Below are 22,795 nucleotides of genomic sequence, written 5' to 3'. Positions count from 1 at the left end.
AGAGACGGGGTTTCACCGTGTTAGCCAGGATGGTCTCGAACTCCTGACCTCGTGATCCACCCGTCTCGGCCTCCCAAAGTGCTGGGATTACAGGCTTGAGCCACCGTGCCCGGCTGAAATGATCAACTTTTAAACACACCATTTACCATTTACCACTAACATGAAGTTACAATCCGGAGAATGACACCAGTATAATTCTATTCCTTTAAAGGCATTTTGGGAAGATGAGGCAAGTTTCTGTCACGAATGAAAATCATCCATTCTCCTTCATGCACCAGCCCTCGGTTTGTTAGGATTGTTCTTTTATTTAATAAATGATGACTTGCACTTAGTCTTAGTGATCCTCCTCCCATCCCATAATAACAGGAAAAAAAAACCAGGGTAAATTGTGGTCTATTACTTGTTAGAGACATGTGTGTATCATTTTTGATTCTGGATATTGAACATTTTTTTTGCGGGGGGCGGGATGGAGTCTCACTCTGTCGTCCAGGCTGAAGTGCAGTGGTGCGATCTCGGCCCACTGCAACCTCTGCCTCCCGAGTCAAAGTGATTCTACTGCCTCAGCCTCCTGAGTAGCTGGGATTACAGGCACCCGCCACCACGTCCAGCTAATTTTTGTATTTTTAGTAGAGATGGGGTTTCACCATGTTGACCAAGCTGGTCTCAAACTCGTGACCTCAGATGATCTGCCTGCCTCGGCCTCCCAAAGCGCTGGGATTACAGGCAGGAGCTACATACCCAGCTGCTGGATATTGAACTTGAAGAAAGACGTTGATGATGAGGAAAAGGGGGAGTCTGGCAGTATATTCTATAAGGAAAGCGAAAGAAAAGGCATCTTGCCTAGAAAAAGATGGGCTAATTGCAAAGAAAATCATAATATTCATGTAGTTAATTAAGGAGCTTTAGTGCAGAAGAACTGAATTTGTTCACAATGGTTCCAGAGCATAGAATCAGAATGAATGTGTAAAATTACAGGGCCCTAGAAAAAGGTCTAAACAGCTATCACAGTCCAGTTAGGAACTGGCCATGTCTGGTGATAGAGACCTCCACCTCACTGGAGAAGCTCAAGCAGAGGCTAGTTAGAAGGCTCTGGACCTGTTTTTCTTTTCTTTTCTTTGTATTTGTTTCTTTACCTACATGAGAGGTTATCTCAAAGGCTGCTTTTCATTCTCTGATTCAAGTCCCCTTAAGAGGTAGGAAGTTGTCACCAGTTACATTCTTTACAGTAGATAAATGTAGCAGAGTGGAGAAATTGACAGAACCAGGATCAGAATCTTTTCCTGTATAATGTCAGCAGTGCTCCCTTTTAAAGGATCACCTTTTCTTAAGTTATCCATATCCATAGGAATATGTCTTTTTGCCAGCTATACTCTAGGTAGTAGGGAATGACCAGATTCTCCCGACCCACTAGAGCTTTGGAATTATTGCCAGAAAATCCAAGCATGCACCAGGCACTGTATCTAGATCAAATAACCAACAGCTCTCATCATCTATACAAGACTATTTTACGTTATAATTAGATATTGTTTTGATGAATGAAACACAAATTTCTTTAAAAGCACTATATAATATAGTAGCTTTTTGTCTTCATGTATTTTTTCCATCAATGGTTGTTAAAAGAGTGTGTGTGTGTGTGTGTGTGTAATTTTCTTTTCTTTTTTAACTTAAAATCTAGCGAAGTGGCTTAGAGAATGGGTTCAGGATTAGCTAGGTTAAAACTCTGGCTTTGCCATTTTTTAGCTTGGTGACTAGCCATTACTTAATTTCTCTGAGCCTCCTCTGTAAATGGGACAATAATAACGCTACTCAAAGGGTTCAACTAAATGTAGCTATGCTTATCTTGATTACTGGTAATATTGGTTTACCAGTGTAGACAAAGCACATGCTCCTCAGCCAGGTGGTGATAGTCAGTTTCACTCTCCACCTCTGGCCTGTGGGCAATTTCTTGCTATAAAAAGGATGCTGGAATCTCCCCAGGTTACCAACAGGTATCTGAGCTGATTCTCCATCTGGCATAGTTTCTGCCAGTTCTGTGACACCCTATGCACTGAGAACTCACCCTCTAAATGTTGAGGCTGACAGCAAAGAACTGTTCTCTTCCCTAAGTATGATTGAGTGTGGGCATAAATGAGAGGGCAGTTCCCCAGGCCAGTGCCCTGGGTTATAATCAGCAACACAATCCGTTACTCTCTGGGACCAAGTCATAGCCATGTACCCTAGGGCACAGGAAACAAAGGGGAGGGGGTAGGGCTTGCCCCAGATACCTGGTCTGGCATCGCTCCTGAGTAGGGTCTCAACTGCCTTCAAAGGAGAAGCAAGAACTGTGACTTCAGCAGAACTTCATCTCCTGGGACTCCCTGCTTTCTGACCATCCCTTCTGGTAGGACAACCCATATCCTTTCTCTAGCAGCATTCATGAACCCTCTTGTCCCCAACTCTCCAGATAGAGCCAGTTCTGGAAAAAGCTTAGAAAAAGAGACACAAATCCAGAGAGGCTGATGGAGGCTAAGGATAAAATTAGGAGGAGATGCTGTCAGTGAGCAATTATTCATGTTTTCATGTGCCTGAAACAAAGAACACTTACTATGTACAGGTGCCACATTAGGAGCTGTAAGATGAACGTGCTCCATGATTTCTGCCTCAAAAACCTTTTGAGGGGGATCCTGTTAATATTCCCATTTTACAGTTGAAGAAACTGAGGCTTAAAGAGATACGCAACTTGGCTTGAAGGCACACAACTAATAAGTTACAGCTTTGGACCTCCCATTCCCTAAGCTGCCTATTATCCTATTATTCAGTTTTTTAAAAAAAACTATCAAATCACTTTTATTAACCAGTTATATTTAAGTCTTATTTTTTTCTTGTTTATGTAGATGTAACCTTAAATAGCTTCTCCAAAAAAAAAAAAACCAATGTATGAGGGACTTGAATACATTTGAGTCAATGCAGAAGGTCCAAAATAGTTACTCTGGCCTGAATGTCCCAGCTAATTACCTCGACCCTCCACCTCACTTAGCCAGTGTAGACAGGCTTAATGGTTTCTCTATTGAGCTCTTCCATTATTTTTCAGGTGCCCAAGGTAATCTTTTCATTGAACACTCACCATTCTGGGATTTTCACAATGCTGATGACTAAGGGATTTTCTTCTGCCTGGCCCTAAAAAGGGGACCTGAGTTAATCATTGTGCAGCTTTGATAGGGAGCGCGGCAGGGGCTTAAACCACTTCTCTTGCTTCATTAGGGGAAAAAGCAACCCAGGTGCAGACCACGAGGACCTCGGGGTTTGATACTATTAAATCAATGCACAGACAAAAAAAAAAGTGGATTAGGCCCTTTTTGCAAACAGAAATCTGGTGGGTAAGACTCAAAGATGGAAGAAGAAAGAAGTCTGAACAGATACCACCGCATTAGTGACTGCCCGAGCGCCCCATGGTCTCTCCAAAAAAAAAAAAAAAAAAAGGAAAAAAACAAGGAAATGATTTATTCTCTGCACGAGCTGACTCCACCCCTGCCTGTTTGACTTCACAAGAGCTCTGCATTAATTTTTTTGTCCTTTGCCTAGAAACTGCAGACCACACCACCATTTCAAAGGGCTAGCAAAATTTACTTCAATGTTTGGTCTTTGACATTTCTGCTGCAAGGTTAATGATGCTACTTTGCTCCCTTTTCCACTTCCCTAACTCAAGCAATTTAGAAATGTAGATTTTTTTGCATCAAGGCAATTCAGTATGTAAAAATGTTACTCAGTACCATCCCTAAAATCATTTCATCTGTTGGTTTGATTTTTCATCTCTCACCAGCCTCATATCTAGACTGTAGGTGCTCTCTCTCCTTAGGGTCTACACTGCCTGGCATATAGTAGTGGCTCAATAAAAATATGTTGAATGAATGAACTTTAGAGAATGGCAGTCTTTACTCAGTACCCAGGGTAGAGGTTAGAGGTTTCTAGCACTTTCTTACGGTGGGTATTTGAGTTGTAGCACTCTTATAGGATGACTAAGAAAGTACCACTAGGCACGATCAGTTCAAAAGGAACTGGTATTTGGTGCCTGTATAAGAAGAGCTTAAAGGGTCTCTTGTTTTGGTACACCCTAATTAGTGCAGCATACAAGGTAAGGGCTTGGGATCAGCAGACAGATGCTTGATCTGGCATCTGGTTTCATCACCTACTAGCTGTGGGCCAGGTAATTAACCTTTCTAAGCATCAGCTTACTTTTTGGAAAATAGAGATAATGATCATAACAACAGTAGTTCTTCCTTATAGGGTGGTTGTGTGGATTATTACTTTTTAAAAAGATGAGTTTCTCAAGTGCTTACCACAGGTGGAATACTATTCTAAGCATTTTCCCTGTATTAATTCATTTACTTCATGTAAAGGGTTAAAGGAGCTAATACATGTAAACATCTTTGCATACAGCCTGGCACACAGTATGTGTTTAATTAGTGTTGGCTATTATTTTTATACTCCTTTTCCCTCCACCTCCCAAGGGTGGTGATTGGTCGGGTTTCAGTGCACTGGCTGGGCTCTGTTCCCCTAGTGGTTAGGGTCATTAAACTTTACATATCTGAAACTTGGGTGTGCTGCCTCTGTTTCAAGGTTAGAATGCTTCAGGTAAGAGCGTGGGACTTATCCTGCAGTAAGAGGCCTGATTATTCTACTTCCTCTCCTCTTTACTGGCCATGTTCCAGGTGTGCTGTAGACCTTCTCTCTGATTCTATTTCTCGCTGGCTTATCAGGCCTAACCTCATAAAAAGAGATCCCTGGAGACCACTACGGGTCTGTGGAGTTCTCTGCATGGGAATATAGACCTGAAGTCCAGTTCACATTGTCATAGTTTGTTTCCAAAAATGCTTTCCATCAATTCTTTCGCTTCCCGTAGGCACATGCTCTTCCCTCACTGAGAAATGGAGTCTATTCCTCCATCTGCCTGGAGTCTGGGCTGGTCTGCAACTGCTTTGACCAAGAGGATATAATGGAGGTGGTGCCATGCCAATTCTGAGCCTAGTCTTGAAGAGGTCTGGCAGCTTCTGCTTCCTCAGTCTTGAAAGCCAGCTGCCATGTAAATGTAACTACCCTGAGACTACTGCAAGAAACCCAAGCCACATGGAGAAGCCCAGGAGGATGAGATCCCATTTGGAGAGAAAAAAGCCACATGGAGAGACACCAAGTTATCAGACATTCAGCCCCAGCCCAGCCTATTCATAGGGAAGTGGTTAAGAGCATAGACTTAAGCTGGACTGCACGGGGCCACATTCCATTAGGTTGCTGCAAAAGTAATCGGGGTTTTTGCCATTACTTTCAATAGCTCTGCCGCTTACTTGACAAGTTACCTAACCTTTCTATGCCTCATTTTCCTCATCTGTAAAATGAGGATAATTGTATTGTTCATAAGGTTATTGAGTTATTGACTGAGTTCTTAGAACAGTCCCTGGGCATAGTAAGAACTATGTGCCAGCAATCATTGTCATTTCTGCTGGAAAATCAGGTTGTTCTAGTGAATTGTACGTATATATTAAGGTTGGTCTGACCCTACACGTGTGGCTCCCTAAATTTAAATAAATTAAAAGAAAATACAACTAAAATTCAACTTTTTAGTTGCACTAGTCACAGTTGAGAGTACTTGAGAGCTACATGTGGCTAGTGACAACTATTTTGGACAGCTCAGATACAGAATATTGCCATCATTTTAGACAGTTCTATTGGACAGTGCTGGTCTAGACTCAAGGAACACTCATAAATATAGGTTATTGCATTTTTAAGTGATATGAGTTAAGAATGCCTATGTTAGAAAATGAAATTGGAGGAGGAAGCAGGAGAAGAAAAAAGATACGGGTGTCATAGTCTCATTTCGTGGGTGAAACAGGAAATAAAGGTGGATGGGTACAGCTTAAAGTTATAATGGTACCAAGACAGGAGGAACAATACTGGTATAACTGTAACAGGAGGAGAGTGAAGGAGAAGTGGGTGATATAAAGTGAGCTGATGCTCTATTACAGTAGGGAGTCAAATAATCATTAAGACTGACCAATCAGGAAATGACTACAAAGGCTGGGTGCAGTGGTTCATGCTTATAATCCTAGCACTCGGGGAGGCTGAGGCAGGAGGATTGCTTGAAACCAGGAGTTCAAGACCAGCCTGGGCAATATAGGGAGACCTCTACAAAACAAACAAACAAACAAAATTAGCCAGGCGTGGTGGTGTGCACCTATATTCCCAGTTACTCAGGAGGCTGAGGCAGGAGGATCACTTGAGCCCAGGAGTTCGATGCTGCGGTGAGCTGTGATCATGCCACTGCACTCCAGCCTGGGAGACAGAGTGAGACCCTATCTCCAAATAATAACAATAAAAAAAATAACAACAGTACTTAGCACTCCAGGGGTTAAAAAATTGTTAAAAAGTTTCCTTTTGAAGGAAGGGATTGAGAGCAGAAAGGAGTAGGACAGAGAACCATGTCTTTTTTAAAAAAAATTATGTTTCTGTATCGTTTTTTTTTAACCATGTGCCGATATGACTTTCATTAAAAATTATTGAAAAAAGGAACAAAAGTGATAGAATTTTCAATTTTCAATTCTAGTGGAGAAAGGGATTTTGCAGGAAGAATGTATCTTTCACAGGATAACTTTCTCAAGGTGTTTGGTTGATGAAATCATGGTTTAGGGATATGTCCTCTATAAAGGCAAAACCAAAACCTAACAGAAACAACCCTCAATACATAATCTGGATGCTCTAAGTGCATCTTGGGAAGATGAATAAATTTTAAGTGCCAACTGAGGGACCGACTGCTTGGGTGAGACAGAATGTTTGAGTGGGTGGATGTACTGGGACTGCGTGTGCGGATGAGCAGTTGAGCAAACCTCAGTGGCTTCTGCCTGGGGCCAAGTGACAATTACAGTGAAAGCCCCTTCCAATACTTTCTGAGGACTGGAGAAAAACACAACCCTTGAGGTGTATCTGGAATCATAGACAGCACGATGGATTCCCAGGGCTCTGTCACCAGAGGGCCTAAAATGTCTTCTTTGCTTACCGAACGTCAATACTGTGCTGGGCCAATTGGGAGCCACTATTTCCATATGAGCACTGGGTCAAATGCTACACGGACGCACATACATCACGAGGCCATTGTCCCTTGCTTCCTTTTTTAAGAAGGCCAGAGTTTATAAATGCCATTTTTACAGAGGTGGGAATGCTGACACCAAAAATTTCTCATGGGTAGCTCACCAGATGTCCACCGCTTGAAAAATGATCACTGGCTTTCAAAATTTGATTCCCATTTGAAAGAAAAGAGTTAAAGTTTGAGATGTTTAAAAAATAAGGTTTCTCTAAGTTGCCTATAAATGGATCCAGCGTTAAAAACATTTCAGATAATGGAAAAGAGAATACTGACCAAGTCTTGACTCTTACTCCTACTTTCTCAGTTAGTGTCTGTGTGACCTTGGGAAAAGCAATGAACTACTCAGATTTCTCATGAATAATACAGAAATATTTAATAACTGATAGTCCTATGTAAAATCATGAATGCATTTACCAATGATTGAACACCTCATTTACAGTGTCCTATTCACATCTTCTAAGAACTTGTCTCCTCCCTTTACAAATGAGGAAACTGGGCTCAGAGAGGATAAGTTGCTGTCCTCAGGGCACACAGTCAAGAAGTAGCAGAGCTAGGATTTGAACCCTACTGGGTGGGCCTGACTTCAAAGGATTCCCTACTGTATCAGGTTGTTCCTACACTGCCTTTTCACAAGACAGTAAACAAAGTGTGAAGGGAAAAGTCCTAACATGACTGTGGAAGTATTTTGAACAACAAAATGTATTATAATATTCACTGACCACAAAAAAGACCTCATATATATAACTGTAACCATCAAGGATAATATTCTGAAATGACCTCTATGAACCACTGTAGAGCTTCACAGGGGGCCATGGGAAGGTGAGAGAGAGCCCAGGCTTTCCTACAAAGCATCCTTAGGCAAGAACATGAAAACTGAGTTGCAGGGCTACTGGTGGATTGCACGGCTTCTGTGCATGTGCATAAATATTGTGATTAAACTATTATCATAGTAATGAGGGTAGTAATGCCTCCTACAGCCCATCCCACCACACTCCTCAAAGTCCCTACCTTTTATGAAACAAAGGGCTGCTGGCACTGCTGGGGAGTTGGGCAAGAGGCAAGGAAATGATCTCTATTAAGCAAACGCATTCTATTCCATGCTCCGATTAGGAGCCGCAGCCTCATTAACGATGAGAATTGTTCTCATCTCCTGTTGTTCAGGGTACTGTGCTCTGAGACTAGATCCAGGAAGTGTATGTTCTCATCTCCCCCCACCCCCCACCCCCTGGGGCTTCCGAACAGATGCCTGATTGAAGTAGACCTGTTTTTCCTTCCAGTTTTCCTTTTCCTCATTTCTGTCCCAATCCCTCATTCCCAGAGATGATTTTTCCAAGGCCCAAGGGCTCCTTCAGATCCACCCTCTTAACACTGCTGTACTTAACAATGGTTGCATGCTTACTCTTTGCCTAGCACAAAGCTAAGCAATTTATCAGGAATTCAGCCTCACAATGGTGGGCATGAAATTCTCATCGCTTACAAATGAGGAAACTGAGGCTTGGAGAGGTTAACCGACCTCTTAAAAGATCCACAACTAGTGACATTATGGAGCTGGTATTTGAAACATGGTTCCCTTGGACTCCAGGGTTTGCCCTCCTAATGGCCACATTGTATGCTTTTCCATTTCGTTGATTTTTGTGACATGATCTTGTTTTAAGAGAAACTTGGAAGTGCAAATTGGAAAGTTCTAATTTTGCAAGATCTCCAAGCAGACATGTAAGCTTATTTGACTTTTCCTGCAGGCTGCTTTAGCCTGAATTTGAAGGTATAAATTATGTCACTGCTGCCAATGACAACTTATCTATCATAGCCTAGGTTTGTAACACAGTGGTTTGGTTTCTCTCTCTCTTTTTTTTTTTGTTTTTGTTTTCATTTTCTCAGGTAAAGAGTGAGGAAAACAAGCAATACCAGAGAGGATTTTTGCAAGGCTCAAGGGATGAGTTAAGAGGTCTGAGTTCTACTAAACTAGCTGTGCAAGTCATTCTCCTTCTCTGGTCTCAGTTTCCACAACTGCAAAATGGAGTGGCTAGAAAGTACCAGTACTTCCCAGACTTGCAGCATCAATACACCTTCCTGATTTTGGCTACAACCCATGAACCATCTGTATTATAGTTACTTATTATTTCTCTTTAAACTAGCTCACTTTAAAAATACTTAATTATAAAGGGAAACATATTACTACTATAAATGAAAAAGCAATATCACTCTCAATAAGAAAAAAGCCAGGGTGAAAATAAATACAATATAACTAAAATAATGGTAGCAAATTCTGGGTAGATATGGTTGCCTGCTAAAGGTCCTGATCCTGAAGCCTCCCCCTCCTCTGTTACAAATGAAAAATTGAGATTTTTAGAAAGGTGTGAAAGACAAACAAGCACCAGATGGAAACTTTCTTCTTGATATAAGGATAAAGATGAAAAGGGAATTAGAAAAATAATAACCCTCTCACAATGTGATTGGTCTTATTTAATGATGAATTTTTGGAGCATCTAACACCAGCAGCATCTAAGGTCCCACGTGGTACATATCCTACACTTGGGATACACTCAGTGGTATGCTAGTTTCTGAAAGGCTCACTCTCTCTTTCCTTTCTCTTTCTCTATATCTCTCTTAAAAAAAACCCCAATATAATAATATACTGAAATATAAGTAATAGAGCGTTTGCCAATTTCAGTAAAACACTCCTGCTGTGGTCAGTTTTAGGCTACCAATGTGACATCCCTATAGATGAACATAGGAAGAGAAAAGGAGAAGTGGCTCTCACCAGCAGGTAGGAGCCAAGCAGACTCTAGCATATCACTGGAAACACTGAACCAGAAAGTCTAGAAAGTTCCTTCTATTGAATGCACTCTAGACAGTAACTTCCAGACAGTAGAGTAAGATTTTTGTTTTAAATCTCTCTCTACCACTCTTAGTTCTGTAATTTACATACAGCAGCGGCTGATTGAGTAACTGATGCTAACATTTGTGCTCAGTGATAGAACCACACTAATAATTACAATAATCACAATATCTAACAAGTATCAAATACTTACTCCAATCCACCATTTTCTCATTTAATTCTACCCACACCACATAATGCAGGTCTTATGGTTCCCATTTTACAGACTAGGCAACTAAGGTCAGAGATTAATCAATCTAAGATTATACTTTAGGAAGTGGCAGAACTGGAAAAACAAGAAACCTCAGTGCACACTGAAATAAACCTGATTCAAACCAAAATATGCTTGGAGAATGAGATATTCAATTCTAGTTAAGCAAATATTTTGATTAATAAAGAGGTATTTTAGAGACTACGTAAAAATGAAAATATATATATATTTTTTTTCTTTTTTTTTTGAGACGGAGTCTCACTCTGTTGCCCAGGCTGGAGTGCAGTGGCACGATCTCGGCTTACTGTAAGCTCTGCCTCCTGGGTTCATGCCATTCTCCTGCCTCAGCCTCCCTAGTAGCTGGGACTACAAGCGCCCGCCACCAGGCCTGGCTAATTTGTGTGTGTGTGTGTGTGTGTGTGTGTTTTTTTTTTAGTAGAGAGGCGGTTTCATCACGTTAGCCAGGATGGTCTCAATCTCCTGACCTCGTAAAATGCCTGCCTTGGCCTCCCAAAGTGCTGGGATTACAGGTGTGAGCCACTGCGTCTGGCCGAAAAATTCTTTTAGTGTTAAAATAAAACACAAAATGCTAAAAAAAAAAAAAAAAAAAAAAAAAAAAAAAACACACACTAAACATAATGGAAAAATGTCTTTGATGAATCAAATTTTTGCATGCAAGAATGTGCTAAAATATAAGTCACAAGAGTTTTGGTTGACCTTGTCATGGATAATAGTTTGGACTGCTTACAGGAGAAATGATTGGTATGCTAAGACTGAACTGGTAAGAAAATGGAACCAACCCAAATGTCCATCAGTGATACAGTGATAGACTGGATAAAGCAAATGTGACACATACACACAATTGAATACTACACAGCCATAAAAAAGGATGAGTCCATGTCCTTTGCAGGGACATAGATGAAGCTGGAAACCATCATTCTCAGCAAACTAACACAAGAACAGAAAACCAAACACTGCGCGTTCTCACTCATAAGTGGGAGCTGAACAATGAGAACACATGGACACAGGGAGGGGAACATCACACACCAGGGCCTGTTGCAGGGTGGGGGGCTAGGGGAGGCATAGCATTAGAAGAATTACCTAATGTAGATGATGGGTTGATGGGTGCAACAAACCACCATGGCACATGTATACCTATGCAACAAGCCTGCACGTTCTGCACATGTATCCCAGAACTTAAAGTATAATTTTAAAAAATAAAAATAAAAAAAGCACCAGGGTTATGTAAACTTTCTTACAGTTTTGAATAATTTGACAGTAAGGCTAAGAATGGCTATTTATGGAGCACCTACTTACTATATACCAGGTGTTATGAAAGGCCTACTGTTTATCTCTTATTAGCCCAGTGGCTCTCTGAAGCAGCTATCAGCATTCCCACTCTACGGATGAAGAAACCAAGGCTGAGAAACGGTCAATAGCCTGCCTATGTTTCTGTTAGTCTGGGCTTCACAGTCACACCTTTATCTTAATCACTCTCTAACTTTCTGGTGATAAGCTTCCCACTGCATGTGATTTGGAGGTCAGCATAGAATCTATAGTTAATTTCATGACATCTATTTCCTGTTTGAAGCCATGTACCTATTCATTAGGTATTTCTTTTTTCTATTTCTTTTTTGAGACGGAGTCTGGCTCTGCCGCCCAGGCTGGAGTGAAGTGGCATGATTTCGGCTCACTACAACCTCCGCCTCCTGAGTTCAAGTGATTCTCCGGGCTCAGCCTCTCAAGCAATTGGGATTACAGGCACCTGCCACCATGCCTGGCTAATTTTTGTATTTTTAGTAGAGATGGGGTTTCACCATGTTGGTCAGGCTGGTCTCAAGTTCCTGACCTTAGGTGATCCGCCCATCTCTCCCTCCCAAAGTGCTGAGAAATACCCACATTCATTAGGTATTTCTTTTGTAGCTAGCATTTCTGTGACCTGGTCACTCAGACCACACAGCCTGGAGAAAATACTGTGTCTGTCTTACGTTTGTTTTGAATGATATCCAGCTGTTCACTACACAGTATTAAGTGAAATGGTTAACTTTGGATACTTATCTTTTCTCTTCTGTAAAGCTTCTGAAGGGTTGCTTCAGACAGCAAGTGTGTTAATTGTTAACTCCATTTTCATGGCATCAACTGGAAATAAGGATGTCCTACTAGGCAATAAAATGATCTGTCACAGACCCCAAAGGGGATGTCAAATTCTGAAACACTAGGGAGTGGCTGATGAAAGAAATTGATAGAAGATATGGCAGATCAATGTTTTAGAGTTCTCTAAGTTTTTAAAGTGCAGCGTTTTTTCGTTGGCCCATATGAACAAAATACTTTAGAAGAAATAAATGGTGACTTCCATTGGAAGGTGGCCCTTAGCTCCAACATCAGAAGACCAATAAGCCCAGCTGGCTTATAACAGGGAGCTGGTCTCTCTGTGACCTGTCTTAATTTCTCCAGTTGAATTGATTTTGGTAAATTCCCTGCTCAAAACCCTTAAAGTCTGTACCACAGGCAAGCTCCTTCATGATCAGGCTCCTGCACTGATTGCTCTTTAACTCCATCTCTGCCATTTCTCTCCTTCTGGCCTGGCCTTTCCCTGAGTCACAAGGAACTTATAGTTCCTAAAGTGTACTAGACCTTCCCTTTTACCTCCAGGTCTTTGTATCTTGGAATACTCTTTGCTCTCTCCTTTGCCAAGCAAAACTCTACTTATTCTTTAGGTCTTGGCTCAAATGTCATTTCCTTCGATGGTCTCCCAGATGAGGTTGGGTCCCTTTGGTCCATAATTGCACTGCACTAGTTACTCTCTCTTTCTGAGTAATCACCATGCTTGTAAATTACTTATTGAGAATATGTATCTCCCTCATGCAAATGTCCAATAAACAGTATTTTATGTCTTATTCATCGCTGACCCCCCAGTGTCTAGCACATAGTAGGCACTCCATAAACAGGCATAGAATGAAGGACTAATGTAAAATGAATGATTATCTGGACAGCACAAAGGAAGTGGGGAATTTTGAAAGTCTGTTACTTCAGTGTTACGGTAAAATAGCTGGCTGTTGACTAAAATCTTTATAAATTATTTTTGCTGGTAATATATGAAAAACAGAAGACTCTTTTTCTTAGAAGTAGTATCAGCCAGTGGATAGTTTCTGGAAAAGCCACTAACTGACTTCACCTACAGATTTCTGTGTATCTATGGGGAATAACATTTTTCTAATAATAAACTAGCAATTTAGGGTAGAGTCTTAATAGCTATGTGACTTTGACAAATCACTCAACATCACTTATCTATAAAATGGGGATGATAATTAAATCAGTTGCATAGAGTAATTGTGAGGATCAAATGAGAAAATGCATGCAAACACTTAGCACAGTGTCTGGCACATAGTATGTGTTCAATAAACGCCAGCTACTACTACCACAGTTGGTGCTTCTGTCCAAGGCAGACACCTCCACTCTGAAATGTAGAAGCCAATTGACTTAAAAATTACATGTATTTGGCAGTGAATAATCTGGTGATGTTACCCTCTGGAGGGTAAATCAAAACCTCTGTCTGCATCACTCATCATCAACTCACACTGTAAAAAGCTGTCTCTCCTACCCTGGACATTCCCTGAAGCCAAAGCATAAGTGAAATGCCATCAGAGAAATTACTAACAAACTCTGAGGGATATTCACCCCATTCTAGAATTCAGATTGCCTCTTAACCAAAATGTTCTGTGAACAGAAGTGAATTTCATTGATCCAGTTCCGGCTTTAGATGCAGGTGGCATTCTCGTTCTAAGGCATGGCATCAAGAGCTCTGCACAAAAGCAGTCGATGCTACTGATTTACACAAACTCCAACTCTTCTCACAAATGCTAGTGGGGAGAAACATATCTGTTTTGTTTCATTTCCAGGTGGCAAGACAATCAAAATGCTGGTAAAAGGAAAACAGGGCAAGTGAGGGCAACTTAAGACAAAGAAGACTGGACATACGGTAGGTCAGGCTCCCGACAGCCCTAAGATAGGTTTTATTCTTCCTGTTGCGAGTGGCTTCCATGTTGTGTTGTGACCACCTCAAATGGATTTGTTTGATCGGAGGAGGATGTCTGAATTCTAAGGGACTTCAGAGGACTTGATATAAAGTTCAGACAGAACTTGATAAAGGTTCTGTCTGCTTTGAGGTGGGGCCTGGGCTACTCCTACATCTTTATTCCTCTGCAGGGGCCCCAGGGTTTAGTGAAGGAAGAATTCACCTGAGCTGGGCGGGGGGCTTAACCCTTCCGAGCCTTAGTTTCAACATCTGCAGAAGAATGTTGGAATGGGATTGTTCTGAGGATTCAGCAGGAAAAATACATTTAAAGCAGGTAGCTTTGTGCCAGGCACTTAGCGAATGTTTAAGGAATAGGAGCTGTAGCTCTTATAGTTATTTTAGACTTCTGAATTCATCTAATATAACCATCACCATATTACACTGAAGGAAATTAAAAGCCAAGATGTCGTCCCTTGTTCCAGGTCACACAGCTCCTTGGTAAGGGGCCGAGCTGGGTTACCATCCCAGTTCTCCCTACCCTGTGCTGTCTTTTTTACTGTACCCCATGGACTCTCAGGACTCATTAGCTCAGCTGAGCTCTTCAGTATATCATAGTTCTCAAGCTTTCCACCTTTGCCCTCTGCAGTCAAGTCTCCACCCTCAACATTCACTTAATCCCTAAACCATGTTTATGTGACCTCTAGAATATCCTGCAAAAATGCCTCCTGCTTTCCTGCCTCCTGGCTAATGCAGCTGCTATTCTGTCCAGAAGATTCTCCCCTCTTCTGTATCCATCGCTGACTCCTTCAAGCTTGAGAGCTCAAGTCTCTCATGTCATCTGCAGAGAGAACTTGCCTGAGCATCCTGGCTGAAGTCATATCACCTCCCCACTTTCTCTTGCTCTTCAGTTTATGTCCTGTGGAAACGCTTCTCCCACTGGGTAATTTTCTTTCATTTTTAATTGCCTGTCTCCTTTACTAAATGTAAGCTCCCAAAAGGGCCGAGAACACACTTTTCTGGCCTATTGCTGTGTCCCTAGCACCTAGCACAGCACATGACACATAGGTGCTCAGTAAACAGAAGTTGAGTAAATGAATGAATGAATTCCAGAACCAGCATATTTGTTAACACTTGCAGAGGACAGAGGAAAGCATTGTCATTTTCTGTGGGAGGAACATGGGTACCTGCTTGCTCCTCTTCTTGGCCTCCTAAAAGAACAGCAAGTGGCTACCCACAAGACAGGGACCCTTCCAAACAGGCATCCCACGCAAAAGCACATCTTGCAGTCAAGGGAAATGGGCAGATAGTTGCTAATTGCGTCTTCCAACTGGGCTGATCTTTCAAAAGTTCGAAAGGCGCCTGCCTCCATAAATCCCAGGCTGCTACTGCTGCTGAAGCTGGTGAGGGAGGAGAGGAGGGTGCGCTTGGGCGCCTCTCGGGCTGGCACGAAGAAGCCACATCTCATCCTCCCTCCTCCCCCCAGCTCCTCTCCAAGAGAGGAAGCAATGCAGATGGAGACGAGAAATAAATATTCCTGCCTGCTCCGTGCCACTGCAGACGTTTTCCAAAATGTCTGGCTTGGACCATGAAACAAGCCCACCCAGGAAAGGAGGCGCTCAGCGGGAGAAAGAGGGGGAAAGGGTGGCATATTTGTCGATACTCGTCAGCTTTCTGGGGGGCAGAGCACATGGCTCATCCTTGGCAGCCCTGCTGAGGTGGGGACGTGGTAAGTGCACAGTAATACTTGAAGAATTGAATCAGAAACGGGAGCGGAGTTAAGGAACTCATGCCAGAGCGTCGGCACTATCTCTGTGCCTCTGCACAGGGTCCTAGGACTCACAGCTGGTTCTTTCACAGGTTTCAAGCTCTTTGCACAATATACCTGCTGCCTCTGCTCAACCCTTTTACTTCCACTCGACTCCTGGGGAATTAACACAATTGGGCTGATGGAAGCCTTCAAAGGCCATTTGGAATTTGGGCAGGAACTCAGAATCCATGTGTGGAGATATTCCTGCCACCTATAAACACGGTTCACTTTCTCTAATACTGGAATACTGGCAGGAGATGAGAACACGGGCTGCAAATGATAAGTGGGTGCTTTTGGTCTGGGGTGGCCAAGTGTGTGGGAGAAGTGTCACTAAGGAGGGAAGTTACAGGCCCAGCAACAGGCACCGAAGTGTTCTGCATTCCACTGCCTTTGCTAGGCATGCTGTGAGGCTGCAAAATGTCTCTGAAAAGGGAGATGAGGGGATGGGAATTTCGATTTGAACACTTCTGCATAGGATGCTCTGGGTGTCCTGTCTCTAACCCTCCTGTGAGACTCCCTGATGCCCTGTTCTTGATATCACTGCCCCGGACCACCTTCCCGTAGTCCTCTTGGTAGGCCAGTAATTAGGGTGGGGCCCTTGGTGGATTGAATTCTGCTCAGTAAAGAGCAGAGGAGCTTTCCTGGGTTTTACAGGTTCAAGTCCAATGCAACAAAAACAGTTGCTCAAAATGAAGATGCAAAGAAAGCAATGTCTTCTGTGGGTGTCAGGGAAACATTTTTCAGAAATGTTGCATTGAATTCTGTTTCTTTTCACCATTTCCAGGACTTCACTGAGGAATGAAACATTGTCTAATATTTCCCACTCATGTGCCCTGAATCCTTCTTTATGAATCTTCCCCTCTCATTTGCCCATCTGCCTTCCAGTGCCAGGCAATTGCCAGCTGAATCCCACTCTCTCCAGGAAGCCACTCAGTGGTGGGGGAAAGCTGGCAGGACACAATGGTTCCTGTCCCCACTCCGCCCATTGCTGTGTGACCTTAGACAAATCACTCCCCTCTCTGGGCCTTGGCTGCTTTGTTTGTCAAAGGATTGGGTTGGATAGGTTTCCTTTCAGCTGTGACATATTATAGGAGGTTCTATAGCGTGAAATTGGATGGAATTCCTACTGTCGTTATCCCCTTCCCACCTCACCTTCTCCAGTAAAGCTCCAGGGATGGGGGCCATCACACCTCTGGGATTGAATTCAATCCTTATACCTGGGAAGGTCAGAACTGCATAGCAGAAGAAACTGTTTTAAATGTTTTCTGTCTGTATTTCCCTTAGTTCCCCAAAATATTAATGTATGGGTTGGGGAAAGATCAAAGTAGGGTCTGTTTGGAAAGAAGTTGTGTGCATGTATGTTTGCATTTTATAATACGCATATTAGTTACTTTTAAAAAATAATAGTTGCCATTTATTGAAATCTATTATGAGCTAGGCCTATGCTAAGCTCTTTCACCTACATTACTATCTTCATGATAGCTCATTAGGGAAGATATTATCTGTCCCGCACTCCCTTACAAATGAGAAAACTGAGGTTCCGAGGGGATGAGACACTTGCTAAAGATCACACAGCTGTTAACATTGGCAATGGGATTCGAGCCTGGCTCTGTTGGATTCCAAGGACGATAATGTGCTATCCACTACCCTGTGCTGGGCCTTGTCTTGGCATTCAATCACTATCTGGGAGATTCTTCATACAGTGAGGCTGTTTTAAAGACCCATAGGCAGTGGGTCCTAAATTGATTCCCTTTCCTATGGTGGTGTCAGAGGAAAACAGCTAGTCTCAGAGCCAGCAGGAACCTGCTGTCAGAAATGGCAGGGAGCATGCAGCTGTGGTGCCTGCCTAGCATCGGGAAGAGTGGGAGAACTGGGCCCCTGAAGCAGCCCATTTATAGCAACCATCTCCACTGATCATTTATCCGTAGAAAATAAGGCTGGTTTCCGCCCAGCCTTAGCTACCTCATTTCCATGCCCTTGCCCAATTCTGGCACAGAATCAGAGCCTCTTGGAATTTGCAAATAATGAGATCATATGTCCCAGAAATTGTAAACTTAAATGGCTCCCAAGCCCAGGTAGGTATGTGAATGAGTGAAATAGCCAGGAGGGAGTTATAGCAAACTGTAAACACATGTCCAGTCTAAGACCCCCAAGACACAGCTCCAGCAGACTTGCTGTGCACCTAGCGTGCTAAGCAGGCACCCCCAGAAATACAGAATTTTCTGTGAATTCTCCTGATTTTTAAACGTAGGCAGTTCAGTTAAGAAGAACGTACTTGACACAGTCAGGACCGTATAGAACATATCTGCAGGCCTGTGTGCAGGTCTTCATTTACAAACTCTAAAATTAATTTTTCTCATTTACAGATGAGGAAACGGTGGCCCACATTAAGTCATTTGCCAGAGCTAGCTAAGGTAGGCTTAGGTAGGCAACTCTTCGGATGCATACATATTGAAAAGTGTGTGTGTGTTCATAAAAATACACACCTATTGTACATTTACAAATGATATAGAAATGATGTTGGATTACCTGCTGTTATGAAATGTTTGGCTTTTCACATAGTGTTAATATTATACAATAGTTGACGGTAATTAACACACACACCCGTCCCAAAACAAAATGACACAACATAACTCCTCTCCCAAACCAAAACCAAAAATTAAAACAAAAGCCAGGAAAGAAAGAAGCTCTTTACTTACGGTAAATGACAGAAACGAAGAAAACAAAGTCCCTTCATCATATCTGGATAATTTTGCCAGCACTCCTTCCAAGATAGTAACGAACTAGAAAAACAGCAAAAAAGAAAAAAATGTTATTTCAAACTATAATTGTTCACCATAAAGCACATCATTTCCCAACCACATAAAGGCTGGGATCGAGCCCTCCGTTCATTTCTGCAGTCTATTATTTGATTCCCGCCTTCGGAGAAAGGAATAGACTGCCTTTACATAGAAATATTTGACTTATCCGGCTTTCTCTTCATTATTATGTGATTGCAAATATAGAGTGTTACAGAAGTGCAAAGTGACAAAATATTATTGAGTTGCATATAGCATGCGATAATATTAAATGCACTTTTTAAAATCCAAAACTGCGCAAAGCAGTTTCTACGTTACATATTAGCACTACATTTAATCCAATCTATTTTTATTTGTATTTTATCAGTAATTTGGGGGAAACAGAAGTTTAGCACTGGCAAATATAAATGTCTTCCCATTCAGCATTACTTAGTTAAAATTCTATAATTCATGAGGGTGACTGAAATAGCTTTATCTGACTTTTATGTTTTATTATGACTCTCACTGCATGTGAAACTAGAGGAAAAGGGGTTTTCATGATGGCAGAATTCCTTATTACCGTTTAACTTTCTGTATTTAAAAATCTAACTTTGTCAGTGCTGAAAAACAAAACAAACATTTCCTGTATAACCTAGCGCGACGTTTGGGGACAAATTCTTATTAAGTTAACATATGCCACTTCATCAATTTATCTTCACACGGCTCGAGATCATCGGAAAATCATTTAGAGCTGAGGCTGGGTGACGTACAATCTTGTTTCCTGAGAGACGCAAGTATCCAGCTCAACTTTTTAACGTGTTACATTTTAATGGAAACGGAGACATAACAAAGCAGTGTTCACAATGAAACATTTCACCTGAAGCTGGAGGTTACCTTTGCAACCAAGAGTGTTATCATTTCTTTAACAGTTTCTTCAATTAGTTCGTCTATTTTTGAATGGTATTGATGCTAAGAACACAGAAAGACAAATATTAGCATGTTTGGGAGGTGATGGCATTGCATCCGTCAGTAATTTTTAGACAACATAATTTATAAATACAGCCTGGCCTGCAGACCCAGTTTATTTCCTTAGTCCCAGAAATATCTGTAAGATCCTGACTCCATTTCTTTGATGGAGAGAAATCCGAAGCTCTTAAAAATATTACCAAGTTCATTGTTCCTCACTTAAGGCTTTCGATGCCTCTAATGTGTGTAGACACATAAACAGTTTTACAAATAGCACACATGAATGACTTAATGACCCAGCAGTGTGTTGATTTGGATCTTACAAAGCAAGAGACTGTAATAATTTAACACAGGAGATTAAAAATTATCTTTGGAAAACTGCTGGGGTTTGTGGCTTAGGTAGTAGATTCCCTTTCCAAAGGGAATTTGATGAAGACACTGTGACTAATTTTGTAAAAACTGTTCTGAAACCCTCAGGTTCTTTGGCTTAATACCTCAGAACTCCTCGTTTTATCTCCAAGTCTTGACTCAGTGTAAAGGCAAAGTGTCTCTTTCTGAACCCTTGTGGCAAGCCACTCGTTTTCTCCATTCATGGATAAGCAGACCCAGTATTCGAGCTTACCCTGAGACCACTGCTAAGTTTTAAAATTTCTCTAACTGTGCCTGTCAATTACATTTAAACAGTAATGTGAAAACAAACCCCCACACAAATAAAAATCCGCTGTAAATGCCAGGGAAAAAGGAAAAGTGATTTCAACACAAAATATTATATGCCAGCTCCTTGACATTTATTAGATCATTTTAGTATCCATTTGAATTATCCCATATTTCCTTGACAAAAAATAACAATGCAAAACATTGTTATTTGAAAAGGAAAATGCACTTACCCACGTTTTAGCAAACTTTCAGAAGGATGATTAATTAGGAACAGAAAAAAAAGGATCAGTGCAAATAAAAATTAGGACAAAAGGACACATGAGAAAGTAAAAATTAAATAAAATATTCAAAAGTCTATGTAAACATACGGATACAAGCCATAGTAATGTGGTTTAATATTCTGATAACTGGCAATCGGAATTATTGAGAGTGAGCAAAGGGATGCGAATTAGGTAAATCCATTTAGAATCATAGGTAAGGTTTGTTTGTAATTGGAAGACCTGGATAAAGTGTCAGTGCAAAGTTAGGAAGTCATGTTACCTATGAAAATTTAACTCAGTTTCCTTATCTGTAAAAAAACAAACAAAAGAGATAATAATACTATCATCCTGGGCCAATGAGAAGGGAGAAACCAGTATGAAACTCTGATTTTGAAACGGGAACAAAGTCAACCCTGTATAAAGATTTTTAGTGGGTCTATGCTAATATTATTATTTTAAAAACCAGTGCCCGAGCCCTTTCCTGGCAGTCATGCTTTCAGACTCATAAGTCTCTGTTTTGGAGATCAAGTGAGAGTCTAGATGTGAAAATATTTTGTCAACTGTCATTGTGATTCAAATATTATTAGTTATTCAAGTTCATCAAGTAGAAGATAAGGGTAGAGAGAGAGAGTCTTATCACTTAGTCATCTCCTCCAGTTTCATTTTAATTGATTAGAGGAAAAACAATACAGCAAATGGCTTGTATGTTGTAGTCCCATTGAATCAGAACCCACGTTGGCTATACTGCTAGATTCAAAAAGGAATTTACTCCTAAGTGGCATAAACCTGAAGCTAAATGCAAAAAAAATTATCTGCAGAATTCTTTGCTAGAAACACAAAGAAAGATGTCAGAGCAAAAGAATTCAGGAAAATTGACAGGGCTCCAAATTCATTTTTAGGTCTTGAGATAAGATCCAGAATCACATGCTTACTTTTCCTCCTCTTGTGACTGCCTCACTCGTCTAGGTTTTCTTTGCATTGCTATAAATGATTCACATTTATTAATTATGGGAATAAACTAAATCAGAAAAGCTAGCCGTGTGCAAAATAATATGAAATACAAAATGAGGGCCTTCTACCCCAAGCAAAGAAGAACATCATTGAGAAACAAAACACTCTCTTGAAAAACTGGGCTGAAGTGGCAAATAGAGACAAGAGTAATTGTTCTCCACACATCAACAAAGATTTAGGGTCTTACTCTGAGGAGTTAATGATGTCATTCTTTCTCCCAAGAAAAATAAGGTTTCTCTTCAGGAGCTAGGAACCTCAAACTCTTTCATAAGGAGATATGGTTGAGACACTGTGGCTTATGGAAATATGATGGTTTATGGAAACCTCTTCCCAGTTCAATTCTTCCATGCCAAACTTGGCCTTAATGTTTTCTCCAGGCAGTCCCACTATCTCTCCCTTTCACTCCATACAAATATTATCATCTCCATTCCTCTTCTGTTATAATGAACATTTCTTTTTTTCTGCTTATAAAACAAAGTATTTTGATATGATTATTCTGCCTCTCCCTTCCAGGGGAAACTTTAGCATGTCAATCTCTGTTGGTCTATTTCCTCATTTTTGCAGTGGGGCTGAATTATAACTTGCGAATACAGACATCAGATTCACCTAGCCAAATAATGAAACAATGCATGGAAATGTGGTATAGAAACTGAGAAGTGCTATGTGGCAGTATTACTACTACTACTATTATTAATAGATTAACATGGTGGTTGCATGTGTATATACATTTCTCTAAACTCACCTAAAATCTCTATATTTTATTGTATGTAAATTATGCCTCAATTTAAATAAAATCTTCTTTGGGGAAGATAGCAGAGCAGGGTAATAATTACTCTGTTTATCATGTAGTAAAGAGGTAAATATCAAAGCAGCCCCTATTCCTATTCAAGTTATTACAGAATACGTGAATCCCTTTTGCCAGTTTTCCATGATACATGAGACTTACTGGATTAACTTGCTTTTCTGGAGCAACAGTGAGAACTCTGCTTTCACTCCTTGATCTTTCTTGGGAGATATATTGTTCTGTGCAGATGTGAAGCTCCGTGAAGTGGTATATATACCACTGGGGCGTCTTTCAATTACCAAACATTCCTACTAGACA

At 41.1% G+C, this 22,795-nt stretch overlaps 1 protein-coding gene across 16 annotated transcripts in view; it reads right to left on the bottom strand.

The window, feature by feature from the left end:
* CADPS (calcium dependent secretion activator) overlaps positions 1-22,795 on the bottom strand; it is a 489,640-nt gene that overhangs the window by 51,433 nt on the left and 415,412 nt on the right. For 15 of the 16 annotated variants that reach the window (XM_025376721.1, XM_025376726.1, XM_025376718.1 and 12 more), the window contains 2 exons: positions 19,694-19,768; positions 18,722-18,805 (listed from right to left, as the gene is read on the bottom strand). In XM_025376721.1, coding sequence (XP_025232506.1) covers positions 18,722-18,805; positions 19,694-19,768 — 159 coding nt within the window. Of the gene's footprint in view, positions 1-18,721; positions 18,806-19,693; positions 19,769-20,652; positions 20,668-22,795 lie in introns of all 16 variants that reach the window. The other variant, XM_025376715.1, reaches the window with a different exon arrangement.

This window comes from Theropithecus gelada, chromosome 2 (assembly GCF_003255815.1).
Source record: "Theropithecus gelada isolate Dixy chromosome 2, Tgel_1.0, whole genome shotgun sequence".
Classification (NCBI taxonomy): domain Eukaryota; kingdom Metazoa; phylum Chordata; class Mammalia; order Primates; family Cercopithecidae; genus Theropithecus; species Theropithecus gelada.
The sequence above is the reverse complement of the archived record's forward strand: the minus strand, read 5'-3'. Positions and strand labels throughout refer to the sequence as shown.